Source organism: Dasypus novemcinctus, chromosome 21 (genome assembly GCF_030445035.2).
Source record: "Dasypus novemcinctus isolate mDasNov1 chromosome 21, mDasNov1.1.hap2, whole genome shotgun sequence".
NCBI lineage: Eukaryota > Metazoa > Chordata > Mammalia > Cingulata > Dasypodidae > Dasypus > Dasypus novemcinctus.
In genome coordinates, this window is record NC_080693.1 from 60,538,676 (window position 1) to 60,566,433 (window position 27,758).

Here is a 27,758-nt window from a genome sequence, read left to right on the forward strand (position 1 = left end):
CTCTTCATTGCTTGAAGGGCCATGTTCAGAGATACTTGGAAGAATGTTGAGGGCTTGACATGCTCAACTGCCCTAATGCATTGGGAGCCACCATTTTTCTTGTGAGATACAATTCCCTCTATTTGAGAACATCAGTCCTCCCCAGGATGTGGGTATACCTTCACTTTCATTGTATGGGTCTCCATCCAATGATAAAACCCACTATCACAAAATGAGCACTCACACACTCCCTAGAAGCCTGTCCTGTGTCAGATTCTCCCCTTTAAGCATTTAAAGAGGTAGCCTTCCTTATTATATTTTTGAAAAAGTTTTCTCAACATTATACTCTCAACAACATACCTGACAATCTTCTATGTTCATATGTTCCCTCACCTCTCCCTAATTTCTTGGGCAATATTACCCATCCTCCCATCCCTAACCCCCCTCAGGTCCACAAGGCCCCATCCAAAGGTATCCCTATGACCCCATTTTATCCCTTCCCTGTACAAATACTTACCTCCAGCTTATCATAGGTTTCACCCAGGTAGGTGTCAGCTCACAACATTCCTCTACTCCCCCAAATTCCTTTAAGCCTATCATCCAGTCTCTAATTCTCTGAGGCAGCTTGGTTTACTAATTTCATATCATTGAGGTCATGTAGTATTTGTCCTTCAATGCCTGGGTTGCTTCACTCAACAAAAGGTTCTCAAGATCCATCCATGTTATCACATGTGTTTGTAGTGTATTCGTTCTTAAAGCTGAGTAGTATATACCACATTTATTTATCTATTCATCTGTTGATGGGCATTTGGATTGATTCCAACTTTTGGCAATAGTGAACAATGCTGCTATGAACATTGGTGTGCATATATTAGTTTGTGTCCTTGTTTTCAGTTCTACTGGGTAAATACCCAGCAGTGGAATTGCTGGGTCATATGGCAAATCTATAGCTAGTTTTTTGAGAAACCATCAAACTGTCCTCCAGAATGGCTGGATCCTTCTGCATTCCCACCAGCAATGGATGAGTGTTCCCATTCCTCCACATCCTCTCCAGCACTTGTAGTCCTCTGTTTTTTTCATAGCTTCCAATCTTATGGGAATAAGATGGTATCATGGTAGTTTTTATTTGGATTTCCCTGATAGCTAGAGATTTGGAGCATTTTTTTTAAGTTTTTATTTATTTTTTTAAATTACTTATTACATTATTACATTAAAAAAAGATATGAGGTCCCATTCAACCCCACCGCCCCCGCCCCCCACTCCCCCCACAGCAACACTCTCTCCCATCATCATGACACATCCATTGCACCTGGTAAGTTCATCTCTGAGCATCACTGTACCCCATAGTCAATGGTCCACATCATAGCCCAGACTCTCTCACGTTCCATCCAGTGGGCCCTGGGGGGATCTACAGTGTCCCGTAATTGTCCGTGAAGCACTATCCAGGACAACTCGACGTCCCGAAAACGCCTCCACATCTCATCTCTTCCTCCCGTTCCCCACACCCAGCAGCCACCATGGCTACCGTTCCCACACCCATTCCACATTTTCTCTGTGGACATTGGATTGGTTGTGTCCATTGCACACCTATGTCAAGTGAGGGCTTAGATTCCACATGGGTACTGGATGCACTCCTCCTGCTTCTAGTTGTAGACACTCTAGGCTCCATGTTGTGGTGGTTGACCTTCTTCAACTCCATGTTAGCTGAGTGGAGTAAGTCCAATAAATCAAAGTGTAGGAGCTGAAGTCTGTTGAGACTCTGGGCCTGGGTGTCATATTATCAGTCCAGATATTCAAATCCCCTACATATATCTTAAACCCAGCACCAACTACAATTCCAATAAAGTAGCATGCAAGTCTTGTGAAAAGAGATCCCCTCTGAGTCCAGATTTGGAGCATTTTTTCATGTGCTTTTTAGCTGTTTGTATTTCTTCTTTGGAGAAGTGTCTGTTTAAATATTTTTCCCATTTTTAAAATGGGTTGTTTATCTTTTTATTTTCAAGATATAGGAGTTCTTTATTTATGCAGGATATAAGTCTCCTGTCAGATATATGGTCACCAAATATTTTCTCCCATTGTGTAAGCTCTCTTTTCACATTCGTGACAAACTCCTTTGAGGTGCAGAAGGCTTTAATTTTGAGGAAGTCCCATTTATCTATTTGTTCTTTTGCTGCTCATGCTTTGGGTGTGAAGTTCATGAAGATATTTCCTATGACAAGATCCTGTAGATGGTTCCCAACATTACTTTCCAAAGTCTTTATAGTCTTAGCTCTTATATTTAGGTCTTTGATCCATCTTGAGTTGATTTTTGTATAAGGTGTGAGTTGGTAATCATCTCTCATTCTTTTACATATGGATATCCAGTTCTCCAGGCACCATTTGTTAAAGAGGTCATTCTCTCCCAATTAAGAGGCCTTATTGAATATTATATGACTGTATATATTAGGATCTATATCAGAACTCTCAGTTTGGTTTCATTGGTCAGTGTGTGTATCATTGTGCCAATACCATGCTATTTTCACTACTGTAGCTTTGTAGTATGTTTTGAAGTCAGGTAGTGTGATTCTTCCAATTTCATTTTTCTTTTTCAATATGTCTTTGGCTATTTGGGGCCTCTTTCCTTTCCAAATAAATTTCATAACTAGCTTTTCTAGTTCCTTAAAGAAAGCTGTGTCGATTTTTATTGGGATTGCTTTGAATGTGTAGATCAGTTTTGGTAGGTTAGACATCTTAATAATATTTAGTCTTCCTATCCATGAACAGGGAATATTCTTCCATTTATTTAAGTCTTCTTTGATTTCCTTGAGCAGTGTTGTGTAGTTTTCTTTGTATAAGTCTTTTTTCATCTTTGGTTAAATTTATTCCTAGGTATTTGATTTTTTTAATTTACTATTGTAAATGGTATTTGTTTCTTGATTTTCTCCTGAGATTGCTCATTATTGGTGTACAGAAATGCTACTGATTTTTGTGCATTGATCTTATAACCTGTGACTGTACTAACTCATTTATGAGTTCTAGAAGCTTTCTTGTAGACTTCTCAGGGTTTTCTATGTATAGGATCATGTCATCTGCAAATAATGAAATTTTGACTTCTTCCTTTCTAATTTGGATGCCTTTATATCTGGTTCTTGCCTCAGTGCTCGAGCAAGTACTTCTAAGACAATGTTAAATAGAAGGAGTGATAGTGGGCATCCTTGTCTTGTTCCTGATCTTAGAGGGAAAGATTTTAGGATTTCACCATTGTAAATGATGTTGGCTGTGGGTTTTTCATATATACCTGCGGCCGGTACGTCCTGTCCAGTGGACGATGGGGCAGGAGAGGCCTAGGCTCCTGCGGGGGCTCGCAGGCGTGGAGGGTGCACGGCGGAGAAACCACCACGGAGACGAGGTGAGCACGCAGGTCTAATTTATTAAGGGAAGTACATGTGTTTATATAGGGTTATGGGGGAGTGAGCAGGGGACTGATTGGCTGTGGCCAAAGGGGGATTGGATTGGCGGTGGCGAGCAGTTGGTGGGGGGAAGAGGCAGATTCTAGGTTGGTGAAGGGGCGGCACCGGCCGGAAGGGGAACGGGGCTGGGAGTGATTGGTAGGGACTAGTTCCTTGCCTTTTATGGTGCGGCTTGTGCTGCAGCTTGACAGTGTGGGAGGGGGGATGTGAGCGTAGGCAGCTCCTGCTGGCTATCAGCAAGCCGGTGTCGGTTGCCTGGGCGGGGCCAAGGGCAGTGCGCCCATTCCATGGCTGAGGGCAGTTCACCCGTTCCAGCCGCCCTACACCCGAGAGGTGGGCTGCGCATATCCCCCACTGGGCGCTGCTATGCTTGCCAGCCAGACTTCAGCCTGCCTCACCTCATATACCTTTTATCAAGTTCAGAAAATGTCCTTGTATTCCGATCTTTTGCAGTGCTTCTTCTATCAAGAAAGAGTGCTGTGTTTTGTCAAATGCTTTTTCTGCATCTATAGACATGATCATGTGATTTTTTTCCCTTCAATCTGTTTATATGGTTTATTACATTGATCAATTTTCTTATGTTGAACCATCCTTGCATACCCGAAATGAATTCCACTTGGTCACGGTGTATAATTCATTTAATGTGTTGTTGAATACTACTAGCAAGTATTTTGATGAGGATTTTTGCATCTAGGTTCATTAGAGAAATTGGTCTGTAACTTTCCTTTCTTGTGGTGTCTTTGTTTGGCTTTGGTACTAGGGTAATGTTGGCATCATAGAATGAGTTAGGCAATGTTTCTTCTGTTTCGATTTTTTGGAAGAGTTTCAGCAAAATTGGCATTAGATCTTTCTGGAATGTTTTGTAGAATTCACCTGTGGAGCTGTCTGGCCCAGGGCTCTTCTTAGTTGGGAGGTTTTTGTTTTTGTTTTTGTTTTTAAAGATTCACTCATTTATTTCTCTCTCCTTCCCCCCGCCCCCCACCCTGGTTGTCTGTTCTCTGTGTCTATTTGCTGCATCTTCTTTGTCTGCTTCTGTTGTTGTAAGCAGCATGGGAATCTGTGTTTCTTTTTCTTGTGTCATCTCATTATGTCAGCTCTCTGTGTGTGTGGCACCATTCCTGGGCAGGCTGCACTTTCTTTCATGCTGGGTGGCTCTCCTTATGGGGTGCATTCCTTGTGCATGGGGCTCCCCTATGTGGGGGACACCCCTGCATGGCAGGGCACTCCTTGTACACATCAGCACTGCGCATGGGCCAGCTGCACACAGGCCAAGGAGGCCTGGAGTTTGAACTGTGGACCTCCCATGTGGTAGATGGACACCCTAACCACTGGGCCAAGTAGTTGGGAGGTTTTTAATGACAGATTCTATCTCTTTACTTGTGATTGGTTTGTGGAGATTGTCAATTTTATCTTTCCTCAATAGAGGCTGCTTATGTGTTTCTAGGAATTTGTCCATTTCCTCTAAATTGTCCTTCTTGTTGGAATATAGTTTTTCAAAGTATCCTCTTATGATACTCTTTATTTCTGTGGGGTCAGTGTTGATATCTCCTTTCTCATTTCTTATTTTGTGTACTTGCATCTTCTCTCTTTTTTTCTTTGTTAGTCTGGTTAAGGGTTTGTCAATTTTATTGATCTTCTCAAAGAATAAGCTCTTGGTTTTGTTTATCTTTTCAAGTGCTTTCTTATTTTCTATTTCATTTAGTTCTGCTCTTATCTTTGTTACTTCTTTCTTTCTTCTTCCTTTGGGGTTACTTTGTTGTTTTCTTACTAATTCCTCCAAGTGTGTAGTTAGTTCTTCAATTTTTTAAAAATTTTATTTCTCTCCCCTTCCTCCCCCCACCCCAGTTGTCTGTTCTCTGTGTCTGTTTGCTGCATGTTCTTCTTTGTCCGCTTCTGTCGTTGTCAGCAGCATGGGAATCTGTGTTTCTTTTTGTTGCATCATCTTGTTGTGTCAGCTCTCCATGTGTGCGGCGCCATTCCTGGGCAGGCTGAACTTTCTTTCGTGCTGGGCGGCTCTCCTTACGGGGCGCACTCCTTGTGCATGTGATTCCCCTATGCAGGGGACCCCCCTGTGTAGCATGACACTCTTTGAGTGCATCAGCACTGCACATGGGCCAGCTCCACACAGGTCAAGGAGGCCCAGGGTTTGAACCACAGACCTCCCATGTGGTAGACAGATGCCCTAACCACTGGGCCAAGTCTGCTTCCCTAGTTCTTCCATTTTAGCTCTTTCTTCTTTTTTGATGTGTGAATTTATGGCTATAAATTTCTCTCTCAGTACTGCTTTTGCTGCATCCCATAAGTTTTGGTATGTTGTGTTATCATTTTCATTAGTTTCAAGGTAGTTATTAATTTCTTTTGAGATTTCCTCCTTGACCCCCTGTTTTTCTAAGAGTGTGCTGTTTAATTTCCATATCTTGTTGTGAAATCTGGGCCTCTGGTCCTTGCAGATTTCCAGCTTCACTCCACTGTGGCCAGAGATATTATTTTGTATGATTTTGATCTTTCTGAATTCATTGAGACTTTCTTTATGACCTATCTTGGAGAATGATCCATGTGCACTTGAGAAAAATGTATATCCTGCTGTATTGGGGTGTAATGTTCTGTACATGTCTATTAGGTCCAGCTCCTCTAATATACTGTTCAAAGTTTTCATTTCTTTATTGATTCTCTTTTGAGATGTTCTGTCCAAAGTTGACAGTCACGTATTAAAGTCCCCCATTGTAATTGTAGAGCTTCTATTCTTTCACTTAATTTTTCCAGAGTTTGCCTCATGTATTTGTAGGCACCTTTGTCAGGAGCATAAATGTTTATGATTGTTCGTTCTTCTTGAAAGATTATCCCTTTCACTGATATGTAGTGCCCATCTTTGTCTCTCACAATTTTTTGCATTTAAGGTCTATTTTGTCTGATATCAATATAGCTACTCCTGCCCTTTTTTGGTTATTGTTTGCTTGTAAGATTGTTTTCCAGCCATTCACTTTCAACCTCCTTGAATCCCTGGGTCTAAGATGAGTTTCTTGTAGACAACATATAGATGGGTCATATTTCCTTATCCAATCTTCCAGTCTGTGTCTCTTAACAGGTGAGTTTAATCCATTGACATTTAGTGTTATTACTTTCAAGTAATTACTTACATTAACTATATTTTCTTTGGATTTGTGTTTGTCTTATTTTTTTTTATTTTTTCTCTTTTTGTAGTTTTAGTTTTTCTTACACTCTCCTCCAACTCTGTCTCTCCTGTTTGTTTCTTTCCTCCTGCAGAACTCCCTTTAGTATTTCTTGAAGGGCAGGTTTCTTGTTGGCATACTCTCTTAGTTTCTGTTTATATTCTCTTAGTTTCTGTTAATATTTTGAACTCTCCATCATTTTTGAATGCTAGCTTTGCTGGATAGTGTTCTTGGTTGGAAATTTTTTTCTTTTAGTACCTTGACTATGTCATACCACTGCCTTCTTGCCTCCATGGTTTCAGATGAGAGATCAGCACTTAATCTTATGGCGCCTCCCTTGTATGTGATGGTTCTCTCTTGTCTTGCTGCTTTTAGTATTTTCTCTTCATCTTGTGCATTGGATAATTTGACAAGTATATGTCTTGGGGTAGGCCTGTTGGGATTTATGCTGTTCAGGGTGTGTTGTGCTTCCTGGACATGTATATCCATCTCCCTCAATAGGTTTGGGAAGTTTTCAGCCATTATTTCCTCAAACATCCCTTCTGTCCCCTTTCCCTTCTCTTCTCCTTCTGGGATGCCTATAATGCATATGTTTGTGTGTTTTGCATTGTCATTCAGGTCCCTAAGTCCCTGCTGGATTTTTTCTATCTTTTTATTGATCAGTTCTACTATCTGTTTGATTTCAGATGTACTGTCTTCCACATCACTAATTCTTTCCTCTGCCTCTTCAAATCTGCTGTTATTTGCTGAGAGTGTATTTTTGATTTCTTGGATTGTGCTGTTGATCCCCATCATCTCTGTGATCTTTTTGTGCATGATCACAATTTTTTCTGTATGCTCTCCAAATGTTTTCTTAGTATGCTTAATCTCTTCCTTCAATTCATTGAATTGGTCCATTGTACATGTTTTGGGAGCTTTAATTACTTGTTTGGTATTTCACTTCTTTTCCTGGTTTTTAGTTTGTTCATTGTATTGGGCCATGTTTTCCTGATTATTCATATGGTGTAGTTTTTTGTTGCTGTCTGGTCATTATTTCACCTTGTTGGGTTTATCCTTTTGTTTAGCTTCTTATTCTAGCCTTGGGGTTTAATTAGTTGTTGTTTTTGTGTGCATATTAAGTCTTCTCTTTGACACTTTTTTCTTCTTATTCTATTTCCTTGTTGTTGGCTAAGTTCCCTCAAAGGAAAACATAAGGTCCAGAGAAAGCAAAAGGGGTAAGAAAAGAAAAATATAACAATAGTATTGATAGTGAGTGTTAGCAGAAGAACCATGTGAGATCTAGGAGAATGTATATAGAACTCATGGAAGCTGTGTATAGTTATAACCATAAAAAAGTGGAGTACCTATAATGAGCTATTAAACTGAATATGGGGAGGAATATACTATGAATTAAAAGGTCAGTGTGGTCAGGAGAGAGGAAAAAAGAAAAGAGAGGACAATAACATAGTGAATAAATGATAGAAAACAGATTAGAGGTATTAGAGATTTTTAAAAAGTCAGGAAAATTGGGGGTTAAACAGAGAGAGGTGGAATGTAAGAGAAACAATAAATGATGAGGGAGAGAATGATGTAAAGGAAAGAGGATAGCACTGATAGCCAAAATCAGTACACACAGAAAAGAGAAAATTGAGGATGAGGAAGCACAACAAATAAGAAATGTTGCCTGCAGCACTAATATAAAAAAAGAAGAAAAGGGGGGGGGGTGGAAAGGAAAAAGAAAGAGAGAAGAAAAAAAAAGCAGAGAAGGGAGAAAAAAGAAAACAAAAAAAGAAAAAAAAGGGTGGTGGAGAGGATAAAAAGGAATTAAGGTGGCCGACTTGGCCCAGTGGTTAGGGCATCCGTCTACCACATGGGAGGTCCGCGGTTCAAACCACGGGCCTCCTTGACCCGTGTGGAGCTGGCCCATGTGCAGTGCTGATGCGTGCAAGGAGTGCCATGCCACGAAGGGGTATCCCCCGCGTAGGGGATCCCCAAGCACAAGGAATGCGCCCTGTAAGGAGAGCCGCCCAGCGCAAAAGAAAGTGCAGCCTTCCCAGGAATGGTGCCACACACACAAGATGACACAACAAAAAGAAACACAGATTCCGGGGCCGTTGACAACAACAGAAGCGGACAAAAACACGCAGCAAATAGACACAGAACAGACAACCGGGGTGGGAGGAAGCTGAGAGAAATAAATAAATAAATAAATAAATATTTTTTTAAAAAGGGGAGGGGGCATTAAAAACAAGAAAACAGACCAACCGAAAAGACCAGACAAGACCCCAGGCAAAGAATCCTCTTTGCAATTGAATAAACTGCTTAGGAGTCTGACCTTCCCCTTTCCTCCTTCCTCACTTCCTTCCTCACTTCCTTCTCTCCCAAGGCAGCAGGAAGGCTGCATGAGGGCTCCTGTAAGAAATTCAAATGGGTCCCTGGTGAATCAACTCACCTGAGAAAATAATGACTCTTAATTTCTTGAGAGAGCACCCACCCCTTGCCAGGAACCCTAAATATGCTATTGGAAGCCTGTAAAGCATGTTCTACTGTCCCTCTCCCTTAGGTGTGCTACAAGGGGGCTGGTTAATTTTCTGACTCCACCTTCTCCCAGACCAAGTTTCCTATCCCAGGGCGTTTGGTAAATTGGGCTCTCTCACCAGATTTGCCTCTTCTCTATTCCTAGGCTCTCCCCAAGTCAGCTAATATCTCCTCCACACTCAATAAAAAGGGGGGTCCAGAAAATTGAACCTGCACTCCTTGGCCCCTCTGTACCTCCCACCTAAATTCTCCCACTTCCGGAGTTAGTCCGCGTCTGGAGGGGTAGGGGAATGCTGGATTTCTGGGGGTGCTGGGCCCGGGAAACAGTGGCCTGGGAGAATGTGGACTCGGGGTATTTAGTGTGGGCCACGGGGATTCACGGGACACAGGCTTGGGGTTCACGCATTTGGGGGACACGGGGCTTGGAAACTGCCCCATGACCGGCAGTTCTTAGTGAATGCTGCAGCTCTTAGCCCTAGGTGAGGAGGGATTTACCTTCCCACAGTTTCCGTGTTCAGTGTTAGAAACTCGCAGTTCTACCTTGAGCAAACACCAATTCTGCTGCAGTCTCTCCAGATCGATGTCCAGACACCTCCCACCCTGCAGGTTCCCGAAACAGCCTGCTCCGGTAGGACTCCATCACCACACAGCCGGTCTTTTGTAAGAGAGATGATGACGGTGTACTTACTCAGACACCATCTTGCCCCGCCTCTGTGTTTCTGATCATATGTATTTGATGCTGAATATGATTTGCTTTATTATTTAAGAAATATGATCTGATTATGTCCCATGAATTTTGGTATTCAGTTTTTTCATTATCATTTCATTTTTCACATGTGTTCATTTTTTATATGCCTCATTGTTGGGTCATCTAAGTCAGTACTTTATTCCTTGGGTCCATTTCTTCTAGGATTTCCCCATCTGTTATGGATTTTATAACATGTTTATACCAAATACTGAGCTTGATTCTTATCCATATATTTTTTTCATTTGCTCAGAACCTCCCTTGTTTACTTCAGTGATCTCATGTCTTATTTTAAATCAATTTTCAAAGAGGAAGAAGGAATTTAAAAGAAACTTGTATTTTGTAAACAGGAAATTCAGTGAGGTTACAAAGAAGAGTCAAGTACATTATTACCTCCGAAATAGCCCTGAAGTTAAGGGGTACAAGTTAATTAATCATTCCTTTTCTTACCTGTGAAAAACATAGCATCCCTGAGAGTGAGTCTGCACAGTCTCTGCAAAGCATCATGAGGGACTTGTCAGATTTTACCTCTTAAACCTTCATGTAAGTAACAGAGTGGAGGCTCTTGGGTGAGGTAGTCATAGATTATTTCTCACCTCCAGATTGAGTTTAAGAAGTTATTGAAATGTGCTTCAATTAGTCCACACACATCTCTGACAAATTGTTTAATGTCAGAATTTATAAGACTAAATATGTATAATCTCAGTTGTCTTTTATAATAGTGGTAAAATTTCTACACTTGTTCACAGAAGTGGGAATCATTTTAATTTATCCCCCTGTTCTTACACTCTTCTTTCATGTTCTCTGAATGAGTTAGCCTGTGAATGTGGCAAGATTCCCTACTCGTGCAAACAAAACTGTGACTCAGTTTGATTTTGATGTTAACGTCTGTATGCCTTTGCAATAAGTGGGCTCAAGGAGCAACTGTTCTTTTACACTGGGGCACTAGTGCGCCTTGGAGGAATTCCTTGGAAAAAACTTTTTAACCAGTTTGCAGAATTCTGTTCTCTACTTTGAACATAGTCAATATTGTCCTGATCAATTTTTTGAAATTAATAGCCATTTCTATAAAAATATTATATTTCATGTGGAAAAATAATTTAGGAATTGCCTTTATTCTTGAGCTCAAATAATAAAGAGGAACTTATGAGGACATGTAAGCATCAGCACATTCATTGAAGGGAAGCTTGGGGAACATGTGCTTAATGGATCACACATGACAAACTGACGATACCAGATACATAAACACATAAAGCTTGAGGGCCAAGGCAACTTCCTCAAGACAGAACTACCCCCCTGGGTTTTACTTTTAGGCTTTGGAAGTAAGAGGTGGGAATAATTCTGAGTTAATTGGTATTATGACTAGAATTCTGTGATGTGTCATGTCATAATTGGCTTTAAATGTCATTGCATAAATAAGTCCAACAAAAGCTTACACTAACATCTTGGATATGTCAAAATTTGGGTACTGTGAAGGTGCTCTAGAATCCAAAAACAAGAGAGAGAAAATCACCATGGAACGTGAAACTTAAAAATGACATATAAGATTTCTTAGTGTGCCTTGGCATTGGGCCCAAGTTCATTCTTCCACACTGAGTCCCAGGATTACTAAGCTGACTTTCCTTCCCTTTAGGGTGCTCCACAAAATGCTGAAGCTCTGCTATGCTTTTCTGTAATCTTTGCACCCAAAGCCCTGCTGCTCGTCTGTTTTGTTTCTTTTTCTTTGTTAGAGAAGTTGTGGGTGTACAGAACAATCATGCATAAAATATAGGATTTCCATATGTCACCATATTATTAACACTTTGAATTGGTGTATAACGTTTGTTAAATTGATGACAGCACGATTTTACAAATGTACTATTAACTAAAATCCATGGTTGAAATTACGGTTCACTGATTGTGTAGGGCAGTTCTACAGATTTAAAAAAATCTACTACATCTATACAACCCAACATTTCCCCCTTTTAACCATTCCAGAAATGTGTATTAGTACTCATTAACTCTCACAAGAGTGAAGGCCATAATATGTCAAAGACACTCCCCAATGCAGATTTGTAGGGGCTAGAAAATTTGGAAGACAGAGACGCAGATATTGAGACTCGGGAAACACAAAGAGACATCTATTTGATCAAAACAGAGTCAACTTTTTAAAAGGAATAATGGGATAAAATTTTTACAAGCTTCTTAAGGAGGAACTAGAAACTGACATCAGGAAACCCACTGTAAATAATTTGAAATTAACTGTAATCTGTGCTTGAATCTACATTTTAGTAAAATATAGTATTCAGAAGAGAGTGTGTTTTAGTCATTTAAAATTATTTCTGCTGTTGTAGTTGGATTTCATGATATCTAAAGCTGAAGGATCCCTGGAGCTGTTACTACAGTTGGATAACTGAACTAGGCAGACTATCGTTGACTCTTTCAACACAAGACTTTTGGATTCTCAAGGAAAAACAATCAGTGAGTGGTATAGAAACAACCCCAGGTACTGGTTCTCCTGAGGGCTACAGAGACCCACAGGTTCAATGGTCATGGCAGGTGGCTCTGGATTTCAGTGCCATGTCAATTGGCCCTCTGTGGAGTCTATGTTCCTGAGTGTGATGGAGTCGGACTCAGATGTGACCTTTCTACAAATGCCTCTTCTATCACTTTTACTGGACCTGTAGTTGGCGCTGGGGTTAATGGATATTCATGAGACCTGAATCTCTGGACTGTCCATTTGACAGCCAGACCCTGAACCTCAGCAGACTTGTAATTCCTACCCTGTGGTTTATTGGACTTACCCCAGCCAGTGAACAGGGAGGTGAATAAGTTCAACCACCACACCTGAGAGCCAAGAGTGCCTATAAATGAAAGTAGGAGAATTGCAGCCATCATCCATGTGGAATCTAAGCCCCCACTTGATATAGAGGTAGAGTGGACATAACCATCCCAGGGTCCACAGAATGGAGGAATAGAGTATGGATTAGAGTGGACTTACTGATATTCTACTATGGAACTATTGTGATTAGTAATGGAAGAAATTGTAGCATTGATATGGAGAAAGTGGCCACGGTAGCTCCTGACAGTAGGGAGATGGAAGAAGAGATATGATGTGAGGGCATTTTCAGGACGTGGAGTTGTGCTGGGCGGTACTGCAGGACAGATGCTGGACATTGTATGTCCTGCCATGGCCCACTGGGTGGACTGGGGGAGAGTGTCAACTACAATGTAAACCATTATCCATGTGGTGCAGCAGTGCTCCAAAATGTATTCACCAAATGCAATGAATGTCCCATGATGATGAAAGAGGTTGTTGATGTGAGAAGAGTGGGGTGAGGAGGGTGGGGGTTATATGGGGACCGCTTATATTTTTTTAATGTGACAGTTGAAAAAAAATAAAGAGAAAAATGCCATTTTAACAAGGCTTATCTGTCCCTCTGAAAGTGCTACACAATGCAATTGCAATAGACAAATAGATTCTGCTATCTATATGCTGACAATTCCTATGTTGATATCTTCAGCCAGATCAAACTCCAGATTTGTATATCCAATTTCTTACTTAACAGATCCACTTGACCTCCTTATACACATTCTAATTTTTTTAGAGTGTCTAAAATGATCTCCAGGTCATACCTTCAAACCACATCCACCCAGAACCTTACACCTCCCTGGTGAAGATAACTGCATCTTTCCAGTCACTCAGGCTCCAAACTTTGGAGTCTTTGACAATTTTCCTTACTTTTCAAGTCATATTGAATACCTCCAGAAACTTTGTTGACTTTACATTCAAAATATGTGTGGAATTTAACCACCTACCTCTGCTTCCTCCATTCCCACCAGGGGCCAGGCCACACACAACTACTACTGGATAATTGCAATTGCCCCACGCTAGTCTCCCTGCTGCCACTCTTGCCCCATTGCAGTCCATTTGCAACACAGCAGCCAGATGAATCCCTTTAACAGGATATCAGACCTTGTCACTCTGTATTTAGTATGCTTTTATGTATATTTATACAAACTCCCTAAGGGAATGATCTTTTTTATTTTTGTTAATTTATTTATCATAATCTCTTAAAACAATGCCTGACATGAAGTCTATGCCTACGTCTGAACAAAATAAATAGTCATTCTCAAATGAGAACACTGACACTGAAAGAAGTAGCTTATTTGACCAATATCTCATTGAGAGTGGCAGAATTTAACTTAGATCTTTGCACTCCAATCTCATGTTTCTTTCACTATCCTCTGCTTCCTCCTAGACATGTCAACAGTACCCTCATGATGGATGTCGGTATTTTCCTGGGACAGAAGGTTAGAAATCAAGTCCTGATTCTACCACTAAGCAACAGAATCTGAGGGCCACAGCATTTTCCCCACAGAAGAAGGCAGTTGAACTAGGTAATCCCTAAGGCCTATTTTAGAGTCAAACAAATCCAGTGATACCACCCAGAATGTTTCTGAAATCCTTAAAATTATAAACTAAGAAGTCATTTATTATATGGCGGGACAAGTGAGCCTATAAAATAGGTTAAATTCCTTCTTAAATTACCAAGTATAGCCAAATCAAGTAAGTTTATCAAGTGTAGAATATTTCATAAGTAGGGTTCCTAATTAGTGACATTTACCTCCACTGACACTGTCAGTTGTGATATGTACAAATGCGGTTGTTTCGGTAAAGCTGAGTGTAGCATCTATCTATTTACATATTTATTTTATATCTTTGCTTTGTGAAGTCAAATCCACATTCAAATTAGTGATGCAATTGCTTAGGGTTTAAAACAAGACTTTCTGCAGTTTTTCTGGTTCTTTTGTTTAGAGCTCATTGTGTGTATATGGATCTGTGTATATATACACTGATATTTGTACACGTATTTGTACTCAAATATAACGAGTTTTTGTCTCAAAATGCACGTTCCCAACCCAAAAATCCCTCTATTCTGGCCAGTCATATTTACTTTTGGTTCTCAATTTCTTCTTTTTCTTTCCTAGTCCTTTTTTGTTTGTTTGGCTTATTTTTATACTAGTTTTGCTCATAATATTTCCATAATGGAAGGCTTTCCTTACTTCTTTCTGACAATCCTAACCCACAATTCTTTAAAGATAAAATTTAGCTATGAGAAGCCTCCTCTGATTCCTGCATTTGAGTCTGAACAATAATTTCTCCTTTGATTCCAGAAATTATAATTCTGTTATTTACCATTAATAAATTATAATTTGTCATTCCTGATTTGTTTCTTTATTGGCCATTCTCTTGTAGTAATATTTAAAACAATATAAAAGGGAACTGAAAAAATTAATTCAGGGGCACCCAATGGAAAAACAATGGCTTCAAGAATAGAAGTTTTCTCTAGCCTGTTTGAGGATTTTGTGAAAAATATCTGCGTATTTCTTAAATGGGGCTGGGGTAGACTCTCTTGCATATAGTTTAGGGTGAGATGAGGCACAGAAGAAAATGCCAAACCCTCCAAGCATGCACTACCAAGGGGAGAAGGCCTTTGTTCCTTCAGTCTTCCAGATCCTAAGGTCAGAGCATGTATTTTGACATGAATTCATGAGATCCCTAAATGGTCCATACTGGATGCATACCATATGAGAATGAAAGACCCAATGGATGAGATTAAAAGCACATTAGAGGGACACAACAGCAGCATTGAATTGATTGAACCCAGAACATTCTAATTCTTTATCTTATTCATGCCATGCCTCACCGAGAATCAATAGGTAAAAAGTTCAGATTCGAGGCTGTCTCCACAAAGTTCCAGAAACATGCTTTTGGAGTCAGGTTTGCTTCCCTCATATATGTACTGGCAGCTCATCACAGGTACATCTTTGGCTCTTAAGAAGGAACCAAGGTCTCAAACCCTTGCGTTACTCTCAAGCATCTTATCTTCACATTTAAAGCACCAGCCTTCTGTCTGTCATAACTCTGGTGAATGTACAGGTTTTTATCCCTTTTCTTCAACAAACTTGTTTCCACTTAAAACAGGATTTTTTTCTTTTCCTCAGATGCTTTCATTTTACCTTAAAACACAGCGAAGTTATACTTTTCTCTTTGGTGGTACAGATTGTGGATCATACATGCCCATTGCACTAATTTCAATCTTAGAGATTTGTCCTTACTTAATTTTCTAAATAATGACTGAGTTAAAGTTGGTGGAGCACAATATCTTAAGTAGGATTTGTAGGGGTTTACCTTTTATCTGCTGACATGTGCTCGTCACACAGGAATTTGATTTGCACGTGACCAAGAAGAGTCCCTTTGGATCCCCTCTCTGTGCTTAGGATAATATGGATTCTCAAAACATTTCAGATGATGAATTGCATCAGTGCCTGGAAGGAGTAGTAGTTGAGGAAAGTCTCCCTGTCTTGGGATATCTCATAAATATATCCAATGATGAATTAAGCCGTCATTGCTGTTCACTGAATTGAGGGAAACTGATCTGTGAAGATGTTTCTGTACCACACTATGACCTGAATATTCAAGGGATTGTATTTCCATTTATAAAGATGAGTTTCAATAGCGCATCTTGTAATGCTCAGTCTGCAGCACCATTTCAACTTACACTGAATGGAAGTGTGAGAGACCTCCACCAGAGCCAGAAGACCCAGTTCTGGATCTGAGTTTGTGCATTTCTACATACATGACTTACATGTCATGAGTCAATTTTCAATTCTGAAGAGAGGGGTATTAATTACTGGGTGGTTTTTATGAGGCAAAGAAGAGGTAATGCTTTTGAGATATCTATATAAATCCCTATACCAGGAAGGCTGTACAACAAAAGGGAAATACGATATAGATGAATAACACTAGAGAATTTATTGAGAAACATATAAGTAATCTCCTTGTCCCCAGGGAGGCAACTCAAAGTGAACATAAAAAGTAGAGAGCATGACACAAGGATCATAGGTATGTTAAAAATAAAATGTGATTATGACGATTATGCGTCAATTTTAAAAATTTCTGAGAAGAGTTATGAGCACTTGTTTGCTTAGGTTACTGGGAGAGAGTGGGTGAATTTCTTGACTTCAGAGTGAAAGCTGAGAACATTCAGTCATGTTGTGAATATAAGAAGTAACACACAATCCAGAAGACATAAGGAAGAAGCGAATCAGGGTAAAATAGTCCGCACTCCATCAAGCTGATGCACAAACTTTTAAACATGCAGATAAATTACTTCATTTTGTTGAGAGCATGCTGGATATCAGTAAAGTCTAGGAAGTGATTTTGTCCCAGGAAGAGTGGGTCAATTGACAGTAGGTTGGGGTGATCAGCAGAAGGAAGGCTGACAGCATTGGGGCACACAGCAAGGGCTACTGCAGGAGCTGGGGTGGCAGCAGGTGGTTCTACAGCAGGTGGTCTGACAGCAGGAGGGGAGGCAGCAGTTGGATCCAAAGCTCTGGGGTTGGCAGCCAGGCAGGCAGCAGCATGTTGGGTGGTAGCAGGTTCTCCTGCAGTACACGGGGCCACTGCAAGCTGGCTGGCAGCAGGTTGTGTAGCAGCAACTGGGGCGGCAGCAGCTGGAGCCACCACAGGTTTGGCCACAGGAGCTGGACCCACAGTGGGTGGGCTGGCAGCAGGGAGTGGTGCAACAGGAAGGGCGGCAGCAGCTGGGCACACAGGTTGGCTGGCAGCAGGTGGTCCTACAGCAGGTGGTCTGACAGCAGAGTGGGCGGCAGCAAGGCTGGCAGCAGCTGGGCCCACAAGAACTGGACCCACAGCAGGTGGGCTGGCAGCAGGGAGAGCAGCAGGAGGTCATGGTGTCAGGTTGAAGGGGGTTCTTGTTCAGAGGTGTTTCCCAGAATCTGATGACTCCTCTAATTCTGTGACTTTTATACACTGGGCCCCAATATTTGACCAATCAGCAAGTCTTTTCCTTGTTATTGACATTGTTTACTATAGATAGTGGGCAAATTATCAAGGAGGATGTTTTCCACCAAAGTGTTATGAATTTTTTCAAAGTAAGTTTTTAATCATTTTCTTAATTGAGATATGTGTAGAAACTTTTTTTCAGTTATGAGACAGACAGTCACATCCTCAGCATCATTCCTACCCCGTCATCATCTGTCACGTGATAATTCCCGCTGCCCTGGGGAGGCTCCTTACAGTCATTGCTCCCCAGCTTTGTTCCTTTGCCTGCACTTAGATTGGCAAGTGCACCTGGGGGCTTGCATGATGCTGGTACGTTCCCACCCTAGATCCAAGTTTGTTCACCCACAGAAGCCTGATGCAAAGCTTAAAAAGGCATTTATTTCCTCTGCAGTACCAACTCCACCTGTTAGTAGAATACTTTTTTTTAATCCGTAGAACCTCCCTGCACAAACAGTGAGCCCTAATTTAAACCATGGACTATAGTTACTAGTACATTTATAAGAGTGTGCTGTCATCAATGTTACAAACCTTACACACCAATGCAGTGTCTTCCATAAGTTCCTCTTTCTATTATTTGAACTGAGTAAAAACTACATTCCTAATTCATTTTCCCATTATAAATATGATATTTTTATAGAAATGAGTGAATATTCATTTCAAAAAATTGGTCTGGACTTTGTTGCCTCTGTTAAAAGCAGATGACAAAAAGTAGCCAAATGGAAGGCATATGTCAAGCATCTTCGACCAAATATCTTTCATAGAATGGGATTCACTAGTGGAGTAACTTGCCACAGAGAAAGGTAAATTCTTGCTGCAGTCTTGAATCATTTCTTCTGAGGGTGAACAGTCTTGGACACAGGCAGGGATGCAATTTGTCCCTGAGAACATATCAGCATCATGCATACCCAGGTGCACTTGCCAATCTAACTACAGCCAAAGGAACAAAGCTGGGCAGCGACGACTGTTAGGACCCTCCCCAGGCCATTGGGAACTATCACGTGACAGATGATAACAGAACAGGAATGACGCTGAGGAGGTGACCTCCTTCCTTGTGTCTGAAAAAGATTCTATGAACACTCTTAATTAAGAAAACAATTAAACACTTAATTTCAACAGATGCAAAACATTAGGAAAAACTTCCTCCTTGATAATTTGCTCTTTATCTATAGAAAACAATGTCAACAACAACAAGGAATAGACCTGCCTATTGGTCCAAATATTGGAGCCCAATGTATAAAAGATGCAGAATGAAAGGAGCCATCAGATTCTGGGAAACCCCTCTGAACAGGAGTCTCCTGCACCCTGACACCATGACCTCCTGCTGCTCTCCCTGCTGCCAGCCCACCTGCTGTGGGTCCAGTTCTTGTGGGTCCAGCTGCTGCCAGCCTTGCTGCTGCCCACTATGCTGTCAGACCACCTGCTGTAGGACCACCCGCTGCCAGCCAACCTGTGTGCCCAGCTGCTGCCGCCCTTCCTGTTGCACCACTCCCTGCTGCCAGCCCACCCACTGTGGGTCCAGCTCCTGTGGCCAAACCTGTGGTGGCTCCAGCTGCTGCCGCCCCAGTTGCTGCTACACAACCTGCTGCCAGCCAGCTTGCAGTGGTCCCGTGTACTGCAGGAGAACCTGCTACCACCCAACATGCTGCTGCCTGCCTGGCTGCCAACCCCAGAGCTTTGGATCCAACTGCTGCCAGTCCTGCTGCCGCCCCTCCTGCTGTCAGACCACCTGCTGTAGAACCACCTGCTGCCGCCCCAGCTGCTGCAGCAGCCCTTGCTGTGTGTCCAATTGCTGTCAGCCTTCCTGCTGCTGATCACCTCATCAAAAACCACCATGTGCACAGACCAACCCTCTATCAACTGACGCGTCATTCCTTGGACAAAATCTCTTTCTAGACTTTACTGACACTCAGCATGCTCTCAACAAAATAGAGTTACTCATCTGCATGTTTAAAAGCTTGTGAATCAGCTTGATGAATTGTGGACTGTTGCACCCAGATTCATTTCTTCCTTATGTCTTCTGGATTGTGTGTTACTGCCATGACTGAATGTCCTCAGCTTTCACATTGACGTCAAGAAATTCACCTCCACCTCTAGTAACTTAAGCAAATAAGTACTCATAATTTTTTTCATCGGCTTCTGTAATCCATTATCTTCACAAATATTTTATTTTTAATATACCCATGATTCCTGTGTCATTCTCTCTTCTTCTCATCATCACTCTGAGTTGCCTTTCTCGATGCAAGTAGTCTAATCTACACATTTCTAAATAAATTCTCTGCCATTCATCCATATCAGTCATCCATGTCATGTTTCCCTTATGCTGTATGGCCTTTCTGACATAGGGCTTTATATACATATCCCATAAGCATTACATATTCACTGCCTCATAAAAGTCACCCAGTACATACTGCCTCTCCCTTCTGATTTGAAAATTGATTTGTGTTAAATCATGTAGGTAAAAATGCACAGACTCAGATCCAGAACTGAATCTTCTGTTTCTGGTGGAGGTCTCTTACACTTCCACCTCAGTGAAAGGAGAAATGGTGCTGCAGACCGAGGGCTAGTAGAGGAACAAGAACTTCTGAATTCCATTTTAGCAAGAGAAATAATAACTTTTGTGTATCAGTCAATGTTTCCATGTACAAAGCTCTTTCCAAATAGGTTTCCAACACCTTAGTGAGCAACAATGATGTGAAAGGTATCAGTAGCTATGTGTAAGGGATCCCCTAACACAGGGTGGCGTTGTTTGTCTCAGGCTCTTCCACACACGGATGCCATTCACCAGCATCACTTATTCTGAGACTCCACTTTATGTGGATTTAGGGATGCTCATCTAGAAGGACCTGCTCCTTGGTCTCATGAAAAGCAAACTCAGTGTGGCCTCCGTCATCCTAGCACATGTTGATGGATAAAAGGAAATAAATAAATCCCTGCTGATCCCAGACAAGATACTGTTCTCTATCAACTTTCATTCAATTTATATTAATCAAAGCATCACTAAGAAAAGTAATTAAGGACAAACCTTGGCCACTAAAAACAATACAACATGCATGTGTCACTTTGATCAATTCACACTCACTAGAAGGTCTAAGGAAACTAAACCACCACCTCTGTTTTCTGGAGGTAAAAAGGAAGTATCTGAGGAAAATAAAAGCTCGTGTTTGCATGGGAAACATATTTGAGGGGAAAAGTAGAAAAAACTATGCATTCATCAGATTTATGACAGACAGAAGGCTGGTGTTTTAGTCCTGAAGAGAAGATGTTACAGAAGCATTCTTTAGGGTAAAGCCTGGTACTGGCTTTGGAGTAAGATAAAGGTTAGAGACTTTAGAAGTACCTCTGATGAGCCACCAGTACATATATGAGGGAAGGACACCAGAAAATAATATGTGTTTTGAAGGGACAGCCAAGTATCTGTGCTTTCTACCTGCTGATTCTTGATGAAGGATGGAGTGAATAAGATGAAGAATTAAAATGTTCTGGGTTGTCCTCTGTTCACTACATATTGGACTAGATGCTCTATATAGATTATCTCAAATTCTTGAAGAAGCTGGCAAGTAGGTATTAATAGCCTGCTTTTAGAGATGAGGAAATCAAAGCTAAGGGACTTAAAGTAATGCCATAGTATGGTTTCCCCCATGTACCATGCTGAGATTGAAGTGAAAGAATTTTATTAAGGAAGTGCAGAGTGCACTGTTAAGGAATTGGGAAAATGGCACAGGGAAAGTTGTACTATCAAGCCGGGCATCACAGTGTGCAGCTGAAGTTTAAACTTGAATGGAAGCTATCAGATAATGTAAAATGCAGAGTTCAGAATTATTCTTCTTGAGGAATGAGGGAACTGGGGTCTTTAAAGTCAACTCTCCAAATGTATGGGTTTAATGTTTTTCTCAGCATGATATGTACAGGACACACGACTTCCTACACTTGCTTAAAAAGAGCTGTTAGGAAGAGAGGTACACATATTGGTAGATGGAAGACCACCTGAATATACCAAGATAGAAGATACATGGGTGGGTAATCAAAACATAATGCAGAATACAACTATTCCTCCATACAGATCGAGTCACACACCATTGAACTTACTCCAACCCGTTTTTCCTATTCAAAGTCATGTATACAAGTTTTTAAAAAATAAGGAATAAACAGTGGAGGAAGATGAAGAGAAAGAGAAGGAGAGGAGGAGTTGAAAAAATATTAATAGATGGAAGTGGGGACAGAGGGAAGGTGAGTGGGAGAAAAAAAGGTAGACTGGAAGGAAGCAAGGGAGGAAGGAAGCAAGAAGGAAGGAAGGAAGACAAGCAAGAGATACTGTGAAACAAGCTGTAGCTACTGCTACTGTATCAACATTTCCATGTGTACATCTCCTTACCCTAAACTACTTCCAAGAGTGACTAGCCCCAACCCTAGTTAAGAAATACACATTCATTTTTTACAAAATCTTCAACCAGGCTAATGTAAACTCTGCTAATCTTGAAGGCCTTGTTTTTCTATAAGGTGACGCTATATAAATTGACTCTCTTTTATAACATTTTTAAGATTCACATTCAAAGGGCAAACTTTTTTCTCTCCTTTGTGGTTTTATTAGCACCTTTATAGTGCCATACTGTGACCTATCCAAGATGTTAGTGGAAGAGTTCACTGGGTTTTTTTATGCCATGTCATTTAAGAGCCAACTGATTCCTTGTGATCTAGTAATTTAAATTAATTAATTAATTAATTTTTTAAAAAGAGCCAACTGGGATATCATACATCACACATGTTTAATTATATATTCAGGTAACTCACAATATTTCCCAACTCTTACTTTCATGTTCTAAATGTAAAACTCAGTGGAGAAGGTAAGTCCTTAGAAAGTGGCCTTTGCTTTCACATTTTATGTGTTTGTTTATTAGTTGGTAATCTGGAATCATTGACTTGTAAGCAATGATCCTCCAACAACACTTTTTCCCACAGTTACCCTTCAATGAATTGTGTTGCTGTTACTGGTCATGACGTAATTTCCTCTGTCTATGGTTTGAGTTGAATGACAAGGACAATTCCTCATTAACGTTCTTCAGAAAAATACAAATTTGTGTATAAATGATCATGATTTAACTTCAGAAAATTGGACCAGACTTTTTGCCTTTTATAAAGGGAATAGCAAAGATCAACTATTGGTTACTAGTTTTTCCATGGAATTCCCCCAAAGCAATTACTTAGAAAGTAATCCTTGAGCTGTTCTAATATACCTGTCTAAAAGAAAATGCTATACACTGAGCTAACACTTCAATAGCATTACAAGTTTATTTTATGTGCCTTCAGAAACATCAATACAGACATTAACATCAAAACCAAATTGAGTCACAAGAGAAAGGGGAATATTGCCACATTCAAGGCTAACTCATTTAGACAACAGGAAAGAAAAAAGTAAGAACAGGAGGATAAATTCGAGTGATTCTCAATTCAGTGCACAAGTGTACAAATTGCACCACTGTTATAAAAGAGATCTGAGATTACTGGCATTTAGTCTTATGAATTCTAATATTAGATAACTTACCAGAGATGTGTGTGGACAAATAGCATCACATTTCAATAACTCTTAGACTCTCTCTGGAGGAGAAAAATAATCTAAGATGACCCAGTGTGAGAGCCTCCACTCTGTACCTTACATAAAGGCTTGAGAGGTAAAATCTGACAAGTGCCTCTGATGCTGCACAGAGACTATGTAGACTCACTGATGTGAATTTTACATTTTTCACATAAGGGAAAGGAAGGAGTATTTCCCTCTAACTCATCCTTAGAGCTATTTCAGAGGTAATCATGTCTTTGACTCTTCCTTGTAACCCCATCGAATTTCCTGTTTACAAAAATATGAGGTTCTTTTAAATTCTTTCTTCCTTCTTGAAAGGTATTTTAAAATAATACAAATGAATTCGGTAAAATATACAAGGGAGTTTATGTGCAAATGAAACAAGAAAACATGAAAAAGAATCAAGTTCAGGATTTGATATAAACACGTACTGGAATTCTCAATAAATGGGGAAATCAGAGAAGAAATGCAGCCAAAGAAAAAAGTACTGACCTAGATGACGCAACAATGAGAGTTATAAAAAATGAATGCAAATAAATAGAATAGAATATGAGAACACTGAATATCAAAATTCATGGGATATCATCAGACCATAGTACTTAAATAATAAAGCAAAGCAAATCCAGGATCATATATATAAAATCATAAACATGTTTGATTATTCTGAAATCCAAGTTTGATTTAACAGTTAAACATTAAACCAACTTTTTATCACATTTACTGCAAAAAGTAAAATAATCATGAGATTATTTCAACAAGTATGGACATGTATTTTCAAATATCATCACATTTTGAAGGAAAAAATGCCTATAAAGTTAGGGATAGAAAAAGTACTTTTGTCCACAGAATGGAGGAATAAAATATGAACTAGAGTGGACTTACTGATATTCTACTATAAAACTATTGTGATGAGTATTAGAAGAAATTGTAGCATTGAGGTGGAGAAAGTGGCCATGGTAGTTGCTGAGGGCAGGGAGATGGTAGAAGAGGTGTGATGTGGGGGCTTTCTTGGGATTTTGAGTTGTCCTAAATGATATTGCAGGGTCAGAGGTTGGACTTTATATATCCTGCCATAACCCATTGAATGTACCAGGGGAGAGTGCAAACTACAGGGTAAACTATTTTCTATGTAGGGCAGCAGTGCCCCAAAATATGTTCACCGAGTGCGATGAGTGTGCCATAATGATGGGGGAGGTTGTTGCTGTGGGAGGAGTGGGGTGGGGGATGGGGGGTTTACAGGAACCTCATATTTTTTAATGTAATTTTTTTGTAATGTATATATCTTCAAAAATATATAATTTACAAAAATGATGTGGTGGGGGGTGGGGAGTGGGTTACATGGGAACCTCTTATGTTTTTTTTTCCTTATGTTTTTTAATGTAATGTTCCTTGTGATCTATTAATTTTTAAAAAATTACAAGCAATAAAAAGAAAAAGGTACCCTTTTTCTGATATTTTAAAAGGCTACAAAACAGACAACATTGTATTGCAATATAAAATGTTGGAATTATCTGTCATACCAAGAACAATGCTAAATTATCCATACTATCATTCTGTTCAACATCATGCTGGAAGCAAAAGAGTTTATGTGATAATTTAGAGTTATGTGTATTAAAATGTCTTAAAAGTATTCCATTCCTATGGGCATAAACCCACTGTCAATAACAAATTTTGTGGGGTTATCTTTAATTAGGTGAGGTCAACTGAATCAGGATAGGTCTTATCCTATTACAGGACACACTATAGAGAAGCCACAGAGAAAAAGCCACAGGAGAAGCAAGAAGACAGAAGTTAAAGGAAACTGGAGAGTAAAGAGAAGCCATGGCCAAGGGCATTGTATGAAACAAAAAGCCAAGGACCAAGGACCACAGGCAGCCAGACCCAGAAGGCCACGGTCATGGGGGAGGAAGCCTTGTCTTGCTGAAGCCTGATTTTACACTTCCCCAAGGGTAAAAATCATCAGCCAATAAATGCCTGCGAGTAAGCCAACCCACTGTATGGTACTAGAGATTTGTTTTAAGAGCCAGAACTCTAAAACTGTTGACTGGGATAAGAAAAATTAAAAGATGAAGACACTACAATGAAATGAATGAAACTGTCAGATTTGTTGATGAGACATTTGTGCAGGCTGAAATTCCAGAGTAACCTATTGACACACTATTCAAAATAAGGGAGTTTGAACACAAAATTCTTATATAAAATGAATTTTTTTCACATGTCAGAAATAGTTTGAGAATGGAATATTAAAGGATAGCATCTATAATATAAAAAAAAGTAGGAATGAAAAAATGTAATGTACGATGATATGGACTTCTTAGAAGACAATATAAAAGCATGTTGTGACAAAGTGGTGCAATTCCAGTACATCAGAAATGTTTATATATGTTCAACAAAAGATCTACACAGTAAATGTTCTAGCATCACTATTTTTCATACTCCTAAACTGCAAACAACACACAGGTCTAATGACTATAGAGTGAACAAATAATGATGGTAAATATGATGAGCACAAAGACAAATCTCAGACTATTGCGGTGAGAAAGAAGTCAATTTTACATTATTTCATTTAAAACAACGTAAAAAACTGTCATAACTTATTTGCAATTTCCAAGTCAGTACAGTGATTATCTTGGGGATGAGGGTGATAGTATATTGAACACAGTAGGGTTAAATTCTGTTTATTAACCTGATAACAGAGACATGGATGTTTTATCTTTGGGAAATATGAGTTAAAAATATGTTAGACTTCAAAGAAACTTCAAATATAAGATCTAATCTCATTCATTCATGAAAATGAAAGTGCAGGTTGGGGTGCGGGTGAGTCCCATGAGGTTACTGAGCGGTAGGACTCAGGTCAGGACTAGACTGGAATCTCATCTGGGTTGCCTGAACCAGTCCAAGTATGATCACCAAAGCCCCACATTGTGGGGAACCCAGAGCCCTGGGGGAAACAAGGATGGCAGAACCCCAGGGTGTTAATTGAAACTTTGTGAATTCCAGGGTAATTCTTCTTCTAGCCACTTGTTTTGTTTTTGATTTGCCATGTGGAAGAGATTATGCCAAACATCCTCTACCCAAATATCTTTGAGAAAATAAATGCCTGTTATAGCCTGGAATCGGTCTTCTGTGGTTGAACAAAATTGGACGCAGGCAGGGATCTAATTTGTCACTGGGAGCATATCAGATCATGCACTCCCCGAGGTGCACTTGCCAATCTACGTACAGCCAAAAGAACCAAGCTGGGGAGCAACAACTGTAAAGAGCCTCCCTAGGCCACCAGGAACTATCACATGACAGATGATGATGGGACAGGAATGATGCTGAGGATATGACCACCTTTCTCATAACTGTGAGAAGTTTCTATACATAGCTCAATTAAGAAAATGATTAAATACTTTGAAAAATTCATAATACTTCGGGGAAAAACATCTTCCTTGGTAATTTGCCTATTATCTACGGAAAACCATGTCAATAATAAGGAAAAGACCTGCTGATTGGTCAAAGATTGGGGGCCCAGGGTATAAAAGACACTGGATTTAAGGAGTCCCCAGATTCTGGGAAACACCTCTGAAAAGGAACCCCCTCCACCTGATACCATGACTTCCTGCTGCTCTCCCTGCTGCCAGCCCACCTGCTGCCAGCCCACCTGCTGCCAGCCCACCTGCTATGGCTCCAGTTCTTGTGGGTCCAGCTGCTGCCAGCCTTGCTGCCGCCCACTCTGCTGTCGGACCACCTGCTGTAGGACCACCTGCTGCCAGCCAACCTGTGTGACCAGCTGCTGCCGCCCTTCCTGTTGCACCACTCCCTGCTGCCAGCCCACCTGCTGTGGGTCCAGCTCCTGTGGCCAAACTTGCGGTAGGTACAGCTGCTGCCACCCCAGTTGCTGCTACACAACCTGCTGCCAGCCAGTTTGCAGTGGCCCTGTGTACTGCCGGAGAACCTGCTACCACCCAACATGCTGCTGCCTGCCTGGCTGCCAACCCCAGAGCTTTGGATCCAGCTGCTGCCAGCCCTGCTGCCGCCCCTCCTGCTGTCAGACCACCTGCTGTAGAACCACCTGCTGCCGCCACAGCTGCTGCAGCAGCCCTTGCTGTGTGTCCAGTTGCTGTCAGCCTTCCTGCTGCTGATCAACTCACCAAAAACCACCAAGGGCACAGACCAACCTACTGTCAACTGACTCGCCCCTCCTGGGACAAATCACTTCCTAGACTTTACTAACATACAGCATACTGTCAGCAAAATGGAGTTATTCATCTGCATGTACAAAAGCTACTGAATTCACCTTGACGGAATGCTGACTATTTCATCCTTATTTGCTTCTCCCTTATATCTTCTGGATCATGTTCTACTTCTTTTATTCACACCATGACTGAATGTCCCCAGCTTTCAGTCTGATGACAAGCAATTCAACTACTATCTCCATGTAACTTAAGCAAACAAGTGCTCATAACTCTTTTCATAGATTTCTTTAATT

General features: G+C 40.6%; 3 protein-coding genes across 3 annotated transcripts; 2 read left to right on the top strand and 1 right to left on the bottom strand.

Annotated features, from left to right (window-relative positions):
- Positions 1-17,110: 17,110 nt before the first annotated feature.
- LOC105747402 (keratin-associated protein 9-7-like) lies at positions 17,111-17,901 on the bottom strand. The gene is made up of 2 exons (XM_023592626.2): positions 17,894-17,901; positions 17,111-17,663 (listed from the first exon to the last, which is right to left on the bottom strand). Exons 1-2 carry the CDS (start codon positions 17,899-17,901, stop codon positions 17,111-17,113), a joined length of 561 nt encoding a protein of 186 aa, XP_023448394.2.
- A 1,121-nt stretch (positions 17,902-19,022) lies between these two features.
- LOC131272957 (keratin-associated protein 9-7-like) lies at positions 19,023-19,523 on the top strand. The gene has a single exon (XM_058284241.1). It carries the CDS (start codon positions 19,023-19,025, stop codon positions 19,521-19,523), a length of 501 nt encoding a protein of 166 aa, XP_058140224.1.
- A 7,357-nt stretch (positions 19,524-26,880) lies between these two features.
- Positions 26,881-27,411, top strand: LOC101430328 (keratin-associated protein 9-3-like). Its single transcript, XM_058284239.1, has one exon. It carries the CDS (start codon positions 26,881-26,883, stop codon positions 27,409-27,411), a length of 531 nt encoding a protein of 176 aa, XP_058140222.1.
- The last annotated feature ends 347 nt before the right edge of the window (positions 27,412-27,758 follow it).

Coding starts and splice junctions, on each gene's coding strand:
- LOC101430328 (XM_058284239.1), top strand. CDS start 26,881: ATGACTTCCTGCTGCTCTCCCTGCTGCCAGCCCACCTGCTGCCAGCCC.
- LOC131272957 (XM_058284241.1), top strand. CDS start 19,023: ATGACCTCCTGCTGCTCTCCCTGCTGCCAGCCCACCTGCTGTGGGTCC.